Raw genomic sequence first — 19,206 nt, 5'->3', positions numbered from 1 at the left:
ACTCTGCTCTTCTTTCTATGAGCCTTAGTTTTTCCTGATCTCTTTCATGGAAGTTTCTATCCTTTACCTTCCTGGCTTATAAAGGAAGTGGTGGAAAGAACACTAGACTTGACATCAGCAAAGGTGTTTTTGGATCCTGTCCTTGCCACTTACTAAGCTGGATCACATTGGACAAATCATTTCACCCCCTCTGTGTCTCTGTTTCTTCATCTATAAAATGAGGGGGCTAGATTAGTTGATTTCTGTTGTTCCTCTTTGTGTGTGTTTGTTAACCTTTGAATTTACACCTATAGGGAAAGTAACTTGCCTTTTCAGTACTACCTGCTTAGCCCTCCCACGATCCCTTGTTATGTTGCCTCTTGTAGGGGGTAAGAGGGAATAGAGAGAATCTGCTTTTAGTTTCCCATAACTAGATGTTCCTCAAACTCAGAAAATCCCAAACTCAAGCTACTATTTTTATCCCAGGTCCACCTTATCCTATATTATTCTTTTGTACATAAGCTATGAGCTAACCAAACTGGACTATACTTCCCCATCACTCCTACATCATCCCTCCATGCCAGGCTTGTGATCTGTTTCATGAAATCCTCAGCTATTTCCTCTCTCTGCCCAGGTGGTCTATAGCCCTTTAGCAAAATTGCTTCTGTTCATTTCTACAATACATCCCTCATTTTTATCCTGTCTCCTCCATGGCTCATATAGATCCCCTCCCACCTGAAATCAATGCTTCTACTTCTCATCTCCATCAGCTGATTTTCCTTTTATCCTTTGAGGCTCAATGGGAAGAATCTTGAATTTAAAGCCAGGCAGAGGAGCTGGTTTTGAATCTTGGCTCTGCTACTTATTACTCATGTGACCTTGGGAAGTCACCTATTTGGGACTCAGTTTCCTAATCTGTTAAATGATGGAATGGTACTAGGTGGCCTCCAAGGTCCCTTTTTACTTTAAATCTCTATCACTATGATCCTAACTCAAGTGCCGTTTTCTCCACGAAGCCTTAGGGCTTCCTTCCACTTATTCTCACTGAGATGAAAATTTCTCCTTGTACTTTGCCTAGACCTCCCCTTTGTGTTAATTCATGCTTCTTTGCATCTTGATTATTTGTATATTTATTCTTCCCCTCATTAGATTGTAAGTTCCTTGAGAGCATGTCCCTTGTCCTATCTATCTTTGCATATCCAGTGCCTAGTACGGCCTTTGGCATATAGCAGGTCTTAAATACTGGAGATGTGGTCTGGTGTGTAAGTTCGTTGTCTGATGCATTCTGGTTGTGTGACCTATAAGAAAGTCACTTAAACCTCTTAGTTAAGACTGTAAATTGCAGAGAAGGAGCCCACCTGACCCAGGAGTTCACTGTACTGATGAAATTACAAGTCCAATATCTATCCCCTAAATAAACATTCACTGCATGCTAGAGCTGTGATTCTATTAATATTTTGCTGGAAAAGACATAGATGCTAGCCATGTGTGCACACAGGAGGGAAGTTGGGTCTATGAAGAGCTCAAGAACATTTCTCTTTATTCTGTGCCAACTACCTTTACTAACTTGATGCTCTCCCCTCTCCAGATAGATGAATGCTTAGTCTGAATAGAATAGCTTTCTTTACTAAGTGCAGTAAGAGGTTTCCAGCAGATTTTACAGCCTTGGTCTCTGCCAGAGACTTGCTTTTAATTTCTAAAGCACTTTGCCTTTTCCTGCCACCAGGCTACATTTAAAAAAGACTTTTGCACTGATCAGAATGGTTTTACAACTGAGAGACATAGTGGTTTCTCCACAGCACAGGTCACTAATAGAAAACATGTGGGGGTGTTTTTGGTACACATATGTCTACACTTGGTGTGATTTAAAGGGTGTTCCATGCTGATGTCTTAAATGTACTTAGACGCTCACACCCCCTCTCCTGCCCCTTGACGTTATTATTGTCCATGAATAGGAGGGGCAGTTAACGTCAAATATAACTCTCACTTGAAATCACTTCTCTTCCTTTATTTGATTTGGTCCCCAAATTGCATCCCTTTGCAGGAACACACATAAAAGGCAGGTCTAGATGTCCCTGCTCAGAAAGAAACAGTTGAATTCAATTTAAGAACCTAGCAAATGTCTAATTCAGCACCAAAGATAATATAGTTTGTATTTATATAGTGATTTATGATTTACAAAGAGCTATTTTCTCTCTCACAAAAATCCTATGGTAAGGGTGATGTGTTATCCCACTTTAGAGAAGAGGAAATTGAGTCTCAGAGAGGTTGTGATTTGACCCCTAGTCACAAAGCCTGAGTTTGTAATCAGGAGACCTAGGTTCATATCCAAGCTCCAACATTTAATACTATGACTGAAGGAAAGTTACTCATCTTCCTTGTACCTCAGCATTCACTCCTGTAACCTGCAGATACGCATGCATTGCCTTATAGGGTTGTTGTGGAGAATGTAAAACTTATAGTACTATATAAATAAGAGATAGTATTTTTATACTTTGATGCCTCTCTTCCATATAATAGATAGCATACTGGGTACTGAAGGAAATACAAAAATAATTCAGACATGGTTCCTTCCTTCAAGGAGCCTGCCATTTGACACAGATAAGACAGGGATACACATATACACAACTATAATGCATAATAGAATATGATTAATGAATAAGAGAACTAGAAGCAAAGTGTTCTAAAAGTCCGTGGAGGTAGAGCACACAGCCAACTCTCTCTCTCTCTCTCTCTCTCTCTCTCTCTCTCTCTCTCTCTCTCTTTCTCTCTCTCTCTCTCTCTCTTTCTCTCTCTCTATCTCTCTGTGGGGAAAGGGAGGGTATTATGGAAGGTTTATGAAGTGTGTCGTTCTCAGAAGCTTAAAAACGGATGGGTGACTGGGTTGTTGCTCCTACTGGCTAAAATTTCAAGGGCACAGTACCTGGTAGCACTCAGATAGAAACAACTGAACTTTGCTCCAAGTCAGGAAGAAAAATGAGGAAAGGAAACTACCAGACAGAGTGCATCATTTTCTCACCTGGTCCTATTCTAATCCCCTCCCCCTCTACCCACCCAAATTGGGAGAATCTCTACTCATGGAGTCTTGTATACTCAGGTCTTAAGTAACTCCTTAGATCAACTGAATTTATTTTTTTAAAAAAAATTTTGAATAGACCTTTCCTGGGTTATTTTTTTGCCTTCAGCATATTTTGTGGGTACATGTCCCTGGCATCGCAGTGGTTAGTTATGGCTCTGAACTTTGCATTATAACATGGTAATCCAGTCTAGTAGATTATGAGTTCCACGAGAACCAGGACTATATTTTATTGAATCTTCAGATCACTTTCCCAGTACATAGGCTAGCTTACTGGACAAAATGCTTAAAAAATATTTGTAAAAGGCAATGTCATCAAGGGACCATGGCTTGTTCATTAAGTTTTTCTCATTAGGTTTAAGGATACTATGGAAGAAAGCTCTGGAAAAGGAAGAAGAGGGAACCTCAAAAGAAGAATGGAGTGTCCTCCTTCTTTGCTCCCCTTTTATTTCCATTTTTTTTGGTCTGGGTAGTACTTAAAGTTTCAGACTACTCTAGAACACAGAAATAGTGCGTAATTGAAGTGAGGCTTTGGAAACATATATTGGCGCCACCCTCCCACGCCCACTCCTCCATACTCAGATCCAGTAGTTTGCTTAACATTGACCACCTGACTTGAAGGTTTGTCCAAATATTGGTCAGAGTCATTTGTTACCAGAGGATTTGCCTGGAAAAAAGGGAGGGGCCTAGAAGCTGAGATGGAGGTGGCCTTTTGTCTAAGGGAGAGGAAAGTTGACTATATCATATGATTTGACCAGCACTACATGTCTCTGTCTGCTACCAATTTCCCCCTATTGATCTACTATCTTGTTATCTTGTTTTATTTAATAAATAATCAGGAGAGCAGTTCTGTGGGGCAGGAGGTTCTACCAAGCAGGGCACTTTTTCTGGGGGCAAGAAGGCAGCAGATACTGCCAGTGATTCTAACAAGGACATTAACCTTTCTCCTATTCTGAAACTGCTTCTGAACAGTCACTTTTAGTCATATCCGACTTTTCATGACCCTGTTGAGAGTTTTCTTGGCAAAGATGCTGGAGTGGTTTGCCGTTCCCTTCTCCACCTCATTTTACAGATGAGGAAAGTCAGGCAAGCAAGGTTAACTGACTTGCCCAGGGTCACACAGCTAGTAAGTGTCTGAAGCCAGATTTGAACTCAGGAAGATGAGTATTCCTGACTCCAGGCCTAGCATCCTATCTACTGAGCCACCTATTAGACTGATTTATTTTACTGTGGTGATTGAGTTGTATGTTTTGGAAAGAAGAAAGCAAAATCAAAATTAAAAAAATCTGGGAAGTTTAGCTATTTGATATTCGGATGACTTTCCCTATGTCTTGGTGCTTGTGTTCCCCTGTGTTGTGGACATTACTGGAAGTCTTGTGTGTTGGACTTTGCTGTAAATTGCTTGATGTCTTAGACACAGAGTACACCAAGGGCCCAGCTAGTGATGACTGTACCACAAGGTCTATGACACCTCTATCCTGTACAGTTTATGAGCACTTTCCTACTTCCTCGGACCTTCCTACTTCCTCGGACGAATGTGTGTGTATATGTGTGTACGTGCACACATGTGCATGCACATGCATGCACCAGGCTCTCTAGGATCCAGCTTGCAATTCTCACCACCAACATTATCATATCTTTGAACTAGATAATAAAAAGGAGCATTAATTCTAAAACGTCACTGAATGTATATTGCTTACCAAGGGGAGAAGAGAAGGGTTTCCTCTATCACTTTTTTTTACATGTTATTTTAAAAATTTTTGCATAGGTTAATTTTAAAATTAGCTATAGAAGGCATAGGCAGCTCGGTGATACCGTGCATAGAGCACTGGGCTTGGAATCAGGAATACTCATCTTAATGAATTCAAATCCAACGTCAGACACTTGCTACAGCTGCATGACCCTGGGTAAGTCACTTAACCCTGATTCCTTCAGTTTCCTCAACTGTAAAATGAGCTTAAGAAGGAAATGGCAAACCACTCCAGTATCTTTGCCAAGAAAATCCCAAATGGGGTCATGAAGAGTCAGACGTGATTGAAATGACACAACAACAATAACATAGGAGGTACAGGATGCTCAATAAACTTTTATTATTTATTTATAAACTCTTCCCCCAAAGGCCTGCTCCAGTGGCTCATCAGGCATTAAACTGATTGTGGGTTCTGAAGGCTATGCATGTTCTCCCAAGCTGGAAAAGCTTCAAGTACAGACCCTGCCATTGTCAAATGATGAGAGAGTCATCACAAGGCTGGCTGTGGGCTAATTGAAATTTCTGGCTACATCAAAGCCATGTCCTGAGAGATATAGTGGGATTATATTTTGTGTACTTCAATTCTTGAAGTATTGAAGCATTTGCAAGGCTGGGTCATATTTTCCCAGAGAAATGAATTTTTTAAAAATAAATATTTTTTCACTTTTTTCCCCATAAGCAAAACCATATTTTCAGACAAAATGAGAGCGTGAGCTGGGTTGTATTCATCCAAATTAATCTTTGTCTCTTAATTATCAAGAAAGAAAAAAAAAATCGGGCTTGTTTTCAAAGCCACATATTTCTTCCTGAGTAACTTATTCAGAAGACAGGGGAACAAATCCTCACATTCTATTTAAAACAAACTTCTAGCCTCCTGCTTCACTCAGAAGAGCATTCCATTCTTACCATTTGTACCTAATGGCTTTCTTATGGACATTATAATAGTGGCTATCAATGAGAACCATCATAACAAATGTTATCCTTTTAACTTTCCAAAGCACTTTATGAATATGTTCACATTCTATTTTTGCAATAACTCTTCAAGGTAGAGTCCACTTCAGATGCTTTGAGAATATGTGATGAAAACATCAAGAATAAAATCCTCCATTGGCCTAGCCCACCTCTCCCCCAATCCCTTTCTTCTACCATCTACCAAGATGAGTGGGTTCACTTGACATAGCCTAGATGTTATATTATAATATATCATATTACATTATAAGATACAATATTATAAGCCTAGAGGAGATCTATGATCTATTTGGAAAAAGCAAAGGAGGGCGGGAAGGATCATGGCACTTATTGCCATTTTCAGAATGTACGTTCCACTTGGTATCTGCTGCTCTGTCTGGTTTCAACTTCACAAAGCAAGATGCCCCTCCCAGGATACGCTTATCACTCCTAAACTCACTACCACGCTGTTACCTCAAGTTTTGATTGATGCCACCTCCCTCAGCCTCCTCTCCCCTCTGTTTGGAGGGCTGAAGGTTTAGAATACCATCCTCCCAAATGTTTTTCTTTATAGAGGGCAGAAACTGGACTCTCAGCTCATTGCACTTTGCATCTGCTGCTTTGTTTGGTTTCAACTCCACAGAATAAGATACCCTCCCCCACATTCCTCCCTTGCTTTGTGTGTTATCTCCCCCTTTAAATAGTAAACTCCTTGAGGTCAGGAACTTTTTTTTTTTTTATTAATTGTACCCCTAGTGCTTAGCACAGTGCCTGGTATGTAGTAGGCACTTAAAAATGTTTGTTGCATTGGATTTCAGAAGTCCCAAAACTTAGGAAAAAAGGCTTTCAGACAGTGTCAGTGGAAATGGGTGGGGTGGGTGGGGAGGGTATAGATGAATTTCTGGCAAAGATGTCACTGTTCTCCTCCTCACTAATGTTCCAGGAAATACATATTTTGTTATCTGAGTAACAGATTGAGGTCAGGTTGACCTCTTTAAATATCATGGGCTACCATGTCTTCTGAGAAGGCTAAAATAAGGTTCTTTCCAATCTGAAACTTATTATGAAGATTATCTGTTTTTTTTTCTTTTTTTATTACCAAATTTTTGGCCACTGGTCTCTTCTTTTTATATCAGCTGAATTTTGACCTAGAGACCACTATATTTTTAAATGATATCTTTTTTATACCATTTAAATTTCTGAATATACCCTCCCACCCCCTACCTGGCAAACTATTCCTTGTTACAAAGAATAATAAAAAAAAAAGAAAGAACCAAAGAAGTTCAACAAAACTGACTGCCATATCAACAGTTTCTCATAGTTCAGAGTGTCTCAAAAGTCTTAGTGCAGTTTTAAACTTTAATTTGTTTCACAAAAACCTTTAAAGTTTTCATAGCTTTAAACTACACTGAGACTTTGGGGATATTCTCGATGTGTAAGTGATATTGGAGATAAGAAGGAGCCACTTGGAGTTTATTGAGTGGGGCAAAGAGGAGGAAAGCACGGTCACCCTTACGCTTTAGGGAAATCACTTTGGCATCTGAGTGGAAGAAGGATTGGAATGGAGAGAGACTTGAAGCGGGGTCATCAGAAGGATATTGTGATAGTCCAGATGAGAAGTGATTAGGGCTTGAGCTAGGGTGTTGATAAAGGTGGAGATAAGATGACATAGACTAAAGATATTATGACAGTAAAAATAAGACTTGAAGAAGGCTTCGATGTGTAAAGTTTGGAAGGGTTTGGGGAAATGTATTCTGTTTTGGGCATGTTGAGTTTGAGATGCACATGAGACGTTCAAGATGTCTAAAAGGCATTTGATGATGTAAGACTGAACCTCAGGAAAGACTCGAATGAATTTACATACTACAATCTGTTTACCTGTTCCCCAATAAAATAGGCATCTCTTTTCTAGTTCTTTGCTACAATGAAAGTTTTGCTGTGAATATTTTGGGACAAATAGAATGTCTCTTTTTGACTACTTAGGTGTGTTGTTGCTGCTGTTGTTGAGTCATTTCAGTCATGTCCAGTGCTTTGTGACCCCATTTGGAGCTTCCTTGGCAAAGTTACTGGAGTGGTTGCCGTTTCAGCTCATTTTACAGATGAGGAAGCGAGACAAAAAGGGTTAAGTGACTTCCTCAGGATTATACAGCCAGTAAGTGTCTGAAGCCACATTTGAATTCAAGAAGAGGAGTCTTCCTGATTCCACGTCTAGTGCTCTATTCACTCTGCCATCTTTTTGTTGTTGAGTCACTTCAGTCATGTCTGTCTCTTTGTGCCCCCATTTAGGGTTTTCTCTGCTTGGAATTGTCTAAATACTCCGAAGTCTAGAGAAAGTAATAAAAAGAATTCATAGTTACATATCATATTAAGGTTTGCAAAGCATTTTATACACTTTATTTCATTTGATCCTAATAACAATAATAGCTGACATTTATATAGCATTTACTATGTGCCAGACACTGTGCTAAGTGCTTTACAATCATTATTTCATTTGATTCTCATAACTCTGAAAGGTAGGTGTTATTATTATTTCCATTTTACAGATGAGGCAACTGAGGCCAATAGAGGCGACGTGATGCCCAGGGTTACAGTCCTATCAAGTAGGTACCATTTTACAGATGAAAAACCTGAGACTCAGAGAGGTTAAGTTAAACCCAAGGTAACCCAGCTTGTAAGTCTTTGAGGTAGGATTTGAACTCAGGTCTTCCTGACATCAAATTCAGTATGCTAGCCACTAGGGCATGTTGCCGCTTGGTAAACCATTTCCCCAAGGTGTGAGACTTCTCTAGATCCCTGTCTAGGAAGAATTATGGCCCTGAGATATCCGCCTCTAAATTAATTGCATGTCCATGGATCATCCTTGGGCCTGATCAATCCAAAGCTTGAGGATATGTTTACAATAGATTTAGATGCAGATCCTTGTAGTATTAAATATACACAGGCCCAGCGAAGGGCAACCTAATAGATAAATATTCTATTGGAAGTTAGAAAACCTGGTGCTTTTGTTAAAGCTGTGTGTGTGTGTGTGTGTGTGTGTGTCTTCTATCCTGAGTCAGTATGTTGGAGTGAAAAAAAACAATTGCCTCAAATTGAGGGGACCCAAGGCCTCGTCTGATTCTGAGAAGCCTTGGTCAAGTCACTTAAGCTTTCTAGACCCTGTTTTTCTCATCTCTGATATGAATGGTTTATCCTAGACCTAGAGCATCTCTCCAGTTCTCTCCTATCTCTGGTCTTTTATGGAATCCTGTGGAGATTATCTTCCCTGCTAGGGGTGGTCTTACAAGCGTGCTTCTATGCCTGTGACCAAAGTGACTCCAAGCATAAGTTTAATGCTGTGCAAAGTAATTTCCCCCGTGTTACTAAGGTCACTGGAAGGCAAGTAATAGGTGGCTTTACTTGTTATTTGCAAGTCCCCCCCCCCCAAAGGAAGCATCAATAGAAATTTCCAGTTTTCCAGGAATCTGGAGGACAGAAGGAGAACAGATCATACACTTTCCTTTCCATAGCTCCCATTTGGGGACAGCTTGCTTTCATTGTACTCCTGGACAAACCCCAATCTTCTGCCTAGAAACCAATGACAAGGGTAGATTTTTTAAAAAGGAAACTGCCACAATAAAGTACAGTTTCTCTAAATACATAGCTATCTTGAGTCCTGGCAGCGTCCACCTGCAAACAGAGGAATTGTCATCACTTTAGAAGTTCAAGGTTGCTATTCCAGCACTCTAGAGATTTCTGAGCTTTTTCCTCCCTCTTAAGTGCTTCTCCTGCACTTAGGGAAGAGCAAAGCTCATGTAATAGTTGTATTTTGTCTGAAATAGAAGTGAGGACTGTTTTTCTTCTTATTTTTTAAAAAAACCTCTTTATTAAATAAATTGAATTTAAACAAACAGTAAAATCAATATTTCCAAAAAGGAAGAAGTTTTTCAAAAAAGAAATACCCAGGTACAACTTGGTACCTTTATCAGTAATGCTTATTGATTATTCATTACAACTCTGATCTTAATTATTGATTTTATTTACTTTGTTTCTACCTTGGAATGATATTCTTTCCATCCATGTACATGACCTTGAAACTTCAAGCCAGCTTTGGGGTAAAAAACCACTGCTTTTTGGAGTTGCCTGGCTTCTGTTTGTTTCAAGTGAGAGATGCTCTGTTTACTGTGCTCTGGTTATTGGAGCTAATCAATGAGATAGCCTCAGTTTTTCATTTTAACACTCCTTATCAGCTAGAAGGAACTTTTCCTATAGCTTTCTTTCCCATATAATAAAAGGAGAAAGAGAGAAAAGGGCATACTCTGTGTTGATAATGGTTTACTGTATAACAACTGTCTATGTTTATCTATAGCTACACCTCTATCATATTTTAATCTCTCTATCATCTACATTTGTACCTCTGTCTATCATATCTATAATCTCTCTCTCTCACACACACATTCTATCCATCCATCCATCCATCCATCTATCCATCTATCCATCTATCTATCTATCTATCTATCTATCTATCTATCTAATCTCAGAGATTCTTAAACTTTTTTTGTCATTGACCCCTTTGGCAGTCCTATGAAGCCTATGGATCCCTTCTCAGATTGTCATTTTTAAATATGTATAAAATAAAAATACATAGAATTACAAAGGAAACCAATTATATTGAAATACAGTGAATGAACAAACAAAATAATCAACCTTTTGATATATATGCATATATGTGTATATCTATATATATACATATATATTTGCATACATGTTTCTTTCAACCTCAGTGTTGCCTTCAACTGATGTTATTTTCCTTGAGGGCAGTACTTCCTTACAAAGAATAGGGCTTCCTCATTCCTGAATTAATGGCACAAAATTATAAGTATTTAGTTATTGATTTATCCTAAAATGTATGGCACATTGAGATGAGGACCATACATTTGGGGGATAAATCAATGACAATTTGTTCTTTACAGCTTTTGGTGCCATTAATTTAGGAGTGAGGATGTCTTATTCTTTTTAAGGGAGTACTACCCTCAAGGAAAATATAATCTGTTGAAGACAATACTGAAGTTGAAAGGAACTTCATTTAATTTTGAGAGAGAAACTTCACAAAGGCAGTGTGGTATAATGAAAAGAACATTGGATTTTGAGAGAGAGAAAACCTAGGTTCATGCCTTCAGTCTCCCACATCCTTGTTATGTGACTAATAGGTAAAATCAGTTACATTCTCTGTGCCTCAACTTTGTCATATGTAAAAATGAGGAAAGGACTATATGAGTCCTTGTTTAACGCTGCTCTAGCCTCCTTGAACATGACAGGTGCTCAATTTATACTTGTTGAATGAATAAGTGATCAGAGGAGGTGTTATTAGGTGGTCTTTCAAATTTGCTTTAGTAGGTAACTTATCTATACTTTTCATGATCTTTTATTGTTACGACTATTTGTTAAGCCTATTCTAGTCCTATTAGGTTCTCCATATCACATTTTGCTTTTTGACGATATCTTCTTGCTAAGATTATTCTTTTACTTTCAGGTTCTCTCAGTCACACTAACTCCCCATCTATGAGCCCGTCACCAGCCCTGACCACAGGAAAATCCACGGACAGCCATTCCACCTACATTGAGGCCCCAGTCAGTGTTCCAAGGACACTTGCCTCCCCACTGAGTGCCGTCGGGTCTCCTTTGAATGCTCTGGGCTCTTCATACCGAGTCATTACATCAGCCATAGGACCTCACTCCTTATCCCTGGCTACCTCTCCAGGTGTCAACATGGTTGGTCCACCCAATTCTCAGGTAGGTATTGAGTTCTCTCTATGGACTTCCTCACTTTTTATATGATTCCCACTAACCTACGTTCACTGTTGTGTTCTCTGTAAGTCTGTTGCCCTGAGGATGAGAGCAATCCCTCCCAAATTTGAGAGATTATTCAGTTTAAAAGATTGTTACTGAAAAAAAAAAAGAACAAAACTCAGACCCAATAGGAGGTGAGTCAGACTTGATCTTACCTGAATATTCTGCTTTGTACGTACTTCATCTCATTTCTAGCATCCCAATGAAGTTGCACCTTTTAGCTTCTCTCGATCACTAGAACCATTCTTAGAATAACCTGACCTAAATGTTTCCATATTTCCTCCTAATTTGCTTACAAAAAGAAGTTAACTTTTCTAATATTTAAGATACTTTACAAGCATTTCAGAAGAAGAAGGTAAATTTTTAAAAAAATTATCGAGCACAGAATTGTTATTTCAGGGCATATAAATCTTCTAAGTTCTAATTTAGACAAACTGATTGACATAAACATAACCAGTTCTCACTCTCATGTCTCCTCATATGTAATCCACTACCACTTTGCATAAACCTGGCAATTTACCCCTAATCCAACTCCTCAAATCCCTGGTTTCTCTTCTTATTCAAAACTTCTCCCATCAAGTTTCAATATAATGCCTACTAAGTAGCAAGCACTGTGGTTAAGCGCTAGGGATACAAAGGAAGGAATTGTTCTTTGCCTTCAACGATCTTATAGCCTAGTATAATTGATGAGAAAAAAAGGAAACTCATTCAGAATTTAACTTTTTAGCTATGTTTTCCAGTAATATGATTGAATTGCTCTGTTACCTCCTAAGTTTGAGAGTTTCCTCCAATAATGCAAATTACAACTGATCCACATTTGACCATCCTATTGGGACCCTTGTCCATGTTCTCCCAAAGGTTTGCCACAGGAGGGTCCACTAACCTGCAGGAGGCCTTCCTTAATTGCTCCCAACATCAAAATAGGAGCAATGGTACATACTAGCTATTCATTTGTCATCCCTCACTCTTGCCATGTGGCTAGCTCATTTTCTCTCCCTGTCACATAATTTTGTGGTGATATCCCTTCATATATTGAGAGATTCCAGTATCTTCCCTTTCTTTTATTACAGTCTTTCATAGTCTTACCAAGCAAATATAATCACTTGCTGAATTGACATCTGTTAGCCACAACCTAGTGGTGTTAGGAACCAAAGCTCTTGAGAAACAATGGAAGGTGGGGTCCAGAGTCACACTGGTCTTGCCTTAGTTCTTTGTGAATAGCTAATTTGTCCACAAGGACCAAGGAATGCAAAAAGGTTTATTAACTAGACCCATGACCTTAGGCAAGATATGAAATACTCATTTAATGATTAGAGGTTTCAGAGTTGAGATGTACAACGTGGACCTCTAAATATCTTACTTAAAAGCAACTCCATCTGATTTTATTTAAAGTCACATTACATTCACATGTATTTGTCATGTTTTGTATCAGCCTTTGAGCATCAAGCCTCCACCTCTCATTTCCCTACTGTTTCAAGGCTTCACTAATTACACATTTTCCTCTATAGGCAAATACTTCGTGGTAATGCTCACAAATTTACAATACTACATGAACAATAATATACAGTAATGTTTATGTAAAATAATATATCTCTATCTCACACACACCCACACATAGTAGGTGGTGCAAATATCATTATCACCCTTTCTACAGATGAAGAAATTGAGGTTCAGAAGGTGAGTTGTCCTGCCCAAGTTTACTCAGCTAATAAGTACCATAGCTGGGATCTGAACTCAGGTGTCCTGACTATATGCCAGATACTGTGCTAGGTATAGTGGACACAGAAACAAAAATGAAATGGTCCCTGCCCTCGAAGAACTTATATTCTTTTGAGGGTGACAATGTACATATACTACCCCCAAAAAAGATATCTATATATCTTTATATATATACATACACACATGCATGTGAGTGTTGATGTATGCATTATCAACCCAGTAGAATTGTTGTGATCAAAGAACTTTATTAACTGAACCACATTATGTATATATATGTATGTGTGTGTATATATAATATAACACACACACACACACACACACAAATATGAGGAAATTGGGGTTAAGTGATTTGTCCAGGGTCACACAGCTAGTAAGTGTTAATTGTCTGAGGTTGAATTTGAACTAATATCTTCCTGACTCCAGGACCAGTGCTCTAAACATTATATAAATTTAACTATTGTTTGCAAAGTCTTGCTTATAGGTCCAGAACTTGAGCTCAGACCAATGTGTGTAACATATAAGTTTGAATTTTCTCCTAGGAAACCATTCAAACACCAAAAAAGGTAACTGAAGATAAGCCATACTAATTAATCTTCATGATAATTTTCTTGTTGTTGGTTGCTACATGGTTTGAAAGGTAGATGTTTGGTTACACAGGACTTCCTAGAGCAAAAATGTTAAATTCATACCTATTACCACTACTGTCCTATTTGATATATTTCTGTTCCATGTAATTACTACATTTTCATACTTTACAAGGAACTCTCAGAAATGAACAATGTTGCCAAGATGTCAAAGGACATAGATGGCTCCATTATCATTCATGTGTGTCACTCTTTTGAAGAAATTATGCCTGTGGTCTATGAGAGGCAGAATGGTCTCATGAAGAAGAAATACTTTCTTTCCCTGCTCCAACCCATTCTCCACACACCTGCCAAAGTAATTTTCTTTAAGCTCAAGTATGACCAGGTTACTTCTCTACTCAAAAAACTTCAATGGCTCCCATTAATTAAAGGATAAAATCTGAGCTCTTCTGTTTAGCACGTTAAGTTATTTAAAAAATAGCCATATATTCTATAGTCTAGGCAACTGGTCTTCTTGCACAACACTCTGTCTCCCATCTCTTCCTTGGTTGTCCCCAGTGCCTGGAATGTGCACCCGTCTCAATGCCTCCTCACAGAAATCTCTTGTTCCCTTCAAAATTTTGATCAATTACTGACTTCTTCATCAAATCTTTCCTAATTCCCTATATGCTAGTTGGCCAACTAACATTTATTAAGTGCATACTATATACCAAGCACTGTGCTAAGTGCTGAGGAGGCAGAGGAAGGCAAAAGATTGTCCTTGCTCTCAAGGAGCTCACAGTCTAATGGAGTAGATAACATTCAAACAACTATATACATCTAATATATAGAAGGATAAATTGGGGGTGGTTTCAGAGGGAAGACACTAAGATTAAGGAGGGCTAAGAAAACCTTCTTATGGAAAATAAGGCTTTAGATAAGACTTGAAGGAAGCCAAGGAAGTTAGGACATGGCGATGAGGAGGAAGATGCTAGTGCCTTCCCTTTACCCCACTGCCAACAAAGTCCTGTATTTATTTTGTACACACACACACACACACACACACACACTCACACACACATACATACAAACACATAAATATATAAATGCATATACACATATACATTTATGTATATATAAAAACACACAAATATGCACATATATCACATACACATATTTGTGTACACACATATATGGACATAATATACCTATGTCCATATACGGGTCTATATGCATACATATTTGTATATAAACATATGCACACATGTACATGGGCATAATAACATAGATTCTGGACCTGTGATTTCATTAGTAAACTCCCAGTTCCTTGTACCAATGCAGGCTAGCATCTTCACTGCATATTCTAGACTTAGAAAGTTTTCTAAAACTTTGGAAGGTTAAATGACTTCCCTAGGGCCACATGACTGCTATGTGTCAGAGATGGGACATGCCCACACCACTGAGGTCATCTAAGTATCAAAGTAATCACTAATATTACCATGATGCTTTATTATATCATATTATTAATATGTGATCTCATCTAATTCTCACCACAACCCAGGGACATGGTAGAAGGATTATCATCCCATTTTACGGATGAGAAAACTGAGGTACAGAGAGATGAAATAACTTACCCAGGGTCACACAGTTAGTAAGTGTTGGAGCTGTCCTTCTAACTCAGGACTTTCTGTCTTCTGGTCCAGGATTATTTCACTATGCAGTCTTGGTTCAGTCTCAGACTGTGCACATGTTCCTCTGGGATTCTTTGAGATAAAAAGGGGGCTGCAGAAATAGAGTTTGATGAGGGTTTATTGACAGCCCAGGGCTGTCCCAGAAGCACATGGTTCTCTTACAGGGTTTGGGGGCTGGGGGAAGCATGCTCCAGGCCTTTCCCTTAGCACTTAGGCTGTACCCTAAAGCAGCCAGCGTGACTGCTGAGGCAGATCTGAGTTGTTGTGACGAGCCCACAGCTCCAAAGAGCAGGCTTCAGTTGGGCTTCCTGTAATGGAACCAGACAGCCAGGTGCTGGGGGACTTAGAAACCAGGCAGTTAATGGATTTGGGCTCAAGTGATTGTCTCAAAGCTCATTCATCATTGCTCTTAACACACAGAAAACTCACTGCAAACACTGGAGGTTTCATCACTCCCCCTCCCCCACCCCCGTGCCAAATTCCCAACCTAGGCTGTTTTAGGCAAGTGCAGACAGAGGAGAGGTGCTTTGTGCTTCAAAAAGATGGAAACCCTCAAAACACAACTTGGGCCTTTAGGAATACCTCCCCCATGAACTTGATGCTCTGAATGGGGAACTGCTGGGGAGCCAGTCTGTTCTGTCTCTTTTCCTGTGGTCTCGGAGAAATGAGCTTTTGTTATCTTGGTTTTTAAATGTAGGGCTTGAGAAGGTGCATGATGATGCTGATAAAATTCTAGTTGTACAATCAAAAAGACCTGGACACCCAGACACTAAATGCATGACCCTGAGCAAGTCACTTACCCCTGTTTGCCTCAATTTCCTCATCTGTAAACTACAGGAGTGCATCCTATGACCTCTAAGTTTCTTCCATCTCTAAATCAATGATTCTACAACTGTATAAGCCCTAAGGCCCCTTCCGACTCATATTTTTGCTCGAGTTTTCTGACTTCGGAGGTCCTTAATTAGGGGTTGGGTTGGTTACTGGTTACTTGCTGGGTCTGTTATAGTGTGGATTCCCTGGCTACTGTGCTCTTTTCCAACCCTCCAATTCTCTGATTCTCTGACTGCCTAGGTATAGAAAAGCTGGAGATTAGTTATTCTTCCTGAGAAGTAATGTTCACCAACTGCATTTATTAAGTACCTATTATGTTCCTGACACTGTTTGGCACTGGGGATGTAAATCTTTTGTAATCAGGAGGATTTTTTCCCTCTCTTTAGTAGGTCTGAAAGTGCTATTCCTCTTTGAATCCTATCTTTTCCCATTATTTTCCTTGATATTTTAGACCTTTTGTCCCTCCAAATAAATTTTATTATTTTTATCTAATTCTATTACACCTTTGATAGTATACCTTTGATAGTTTGATTGGTATAACATTAAATCTATAAATTAACTTTGGTAATATTGCCATTTTTGTTATATTGGCATATATATATTATATTACTATAATACATAGTATTACATAGAATATATTGGTGTATATATTATATGTTGGCATAGCCTTGCTATGAGCACTGAATATTTTTCCAGCTTTTAAATTTTTTTCTAATTTTGTAATTGAATCTATTAAAGTGTTGAGTGTGTTTTGGTACCTTGAAGCCCAAATATTTTATGCATTTTATAGTTATTCTGGATGGGATTTCCCTTTCCATTATTGCCACTTTGGGAGTGGGGGTGGGGAGAGATGGGAGGGAACAATCATTTATTAAGCACCTATTATATGTCAGGCACTTTGCTAAGAACTTTACAAATGTTATCTCATTTTATCCTCACAACAACCTGTAAGGTAGGTGCTATTATTATCCCTATTTTACAGATGAAGAAACTGAGGTAAACATAGGTTAAGTGACTTGCCCAGGCTCACACAGTTACTAAGTGTCTGAGTCTGGGTTTCAATTCAGGCCTTCCTGACTTCAGGCCCAGCACTCTATACACTGTGTCCCCTAGATTTTGTTGTTATAATTATTATATAGAAATCCAGTTGATTTTCCTGGGTTTATTTGTAGGCTTCAACTTTGCTGAAGTTAACGTCTCAGTTTCTTTGCTGATTTCCTAAGATTTTCAAAGTGAACAATCATGTCATTAGCAGATAGGAATAGTTGTGTTTCCTCTTTGCCTATCTTTAACCCTTAAATTTCTTTTTCTTATTGTTATTGTTCACATTTCTATAACGATCTAAAATAATAGCAGAGAGAGTCAGCATCTTGTAGTTACTGGGAACTTTTTTCCACCTTGCATATGATGCTTTATCATAAGTGAGTAATATACTTAAATTTTTTCCTGTATCTATTAAGATAATGAGAGGGTTCAGAGTATTTTGTTTTTGCTATAATTTATTATGTTAATTGCTTTTCTAATCTGGAACCATCCTTCCATCCCTGGTATAAATTCAAACTGATCAAAATAAAAAAAATTTTTGGATAAATTGCTATAATTTTTTGGTCAGGATTTTATTTAAAAATTTTGAAGCAATATTCACTAATTATGTTGGTTTATAATTCTCATTTTTTTGTCGTATCCTTTCCTGGCAGATCCAGGTATTAGGATCTAGGGATTAGGTATTAGGAATTGTCTCATAAGAGAAGTTTAGTAAGATGCTTTCTTAATCAGTTTAGGAGAAAAATTTGGGTAATATCTGTACTAAATGTTCTTTGAATGTTTGTTAACATCACCCTGTAAATCCATCAGGACCAGGAAGATCTCCCCTCCCCCTCCCCTTTAGCAGTTTCTTTATAGCTTGTTTCTATTTCCTTTTCTGAGATTGGATTACTTAAGATCTCTATTTGGAGTTCTGTTGTTCAGTTGTTTTTCAGATTTTCCAGTTGTGTCTGATGCTTCCTGACCCCATTTGGAGTTTTCTTGGCAAAGATACTGGAGTGCTTTGCCATTCCCTTCTCCAGCTTAGTTTACAAGTGAGGAAACTGATGTAAACAGGGTTAAGTGACTTGCCCAGGATTGCACAGCTAGTAAGTGTCTAAAGCCAGATTTGAACTCAGGAAGATGGGTCTTCCTGATTTCAAGATCAATGCTCTGTCCACTCTGCCACCTCACAGCCCAACAGTTCTATTAGTTTGGGCATTTTATGTTTTTGAAAGCATACCTCTATTTCTTCTGTGTGGTCAGTTTTGTAGGCATTTAACTGAATACTAGTTACTGATCATTTTATTTTTGTCTGGTTTGGTTGTGATTTGCTTTGTTTATTTTCTATTTCGTTGATTTGATTTGCAACCCTCTTGAATGCAACAGAATTGCAGGATTAAACTACAACGTGGCCAGATCCAGGTTAGAGCTACCTATCTGAATCTGATTAGTTAAGATTTACTCATAATTTACGTATAATTACCATTTTTTACTACCATACTTACGTATTTACATAATTACCAGAATTTACTCATAATTCACCATTCCTAGAGAAGGGGTACCTGGTGTCAGGTACTGTAATGGGTTCTAGGATAAACTATTAAGTTGGCAAATCATTTGCTCTTGGCTGGCCTGCCCTACTTCCAGCCTCCTTCAATGAAGGCTCAATGCCTTCATGTTACTTTCTGGCTTTACTGTCCCGTGCTCCACTTGGGACAATACACAAACACACACTATATCTATCTATCTATCTATCTATCTATCTATCTATCTATCTATCTATCTATCTATCTATCT

At 38.5% G+C, this 19,206-nt stretch overlaps 1 protein-coding gene across 1 annotated transcript in view; it reads left to right on the top strand.

The window, feature by feature from the left end:
- RXRG (retinoid X receptor gamma) overlaps positions 1–19,206 on the top strand; it is a 90,479-nt gene that overhangs the window by 18,978 nt on the left and 52,295 nt on the right. Inside the window, exon 2 of the mRNA XM_027868519.1 lies at positions 11,263–11,522. Coding sequence (XP_027724320.1) covers positions 11,263–11,522 — 260 coding nt within the window. The remainder of the gene's footprint in view (positions 1–11,262; positions 11,523–19,206) is intronic.

The sequence above is a fragment of the Vombatus ursinus genome, unplaced genomic scaffold (assembly GCF_900497805.2).
Source record: "Vombatus ursinus unplaced genomic scaffold, bare-nosed wombat genome assembly UNPS02014789.1, whole genome shotgun sequence".
Taxonomy (NCBI): Eukaryota; Metazoa; Chordata; class Mammalia; order Diprotodontia; family Vombatidae; genus Vombatus; species Vombatus ursinus.
This window is presented reverse-complemented; position numbering and strand designations above follow the sequence as displayed.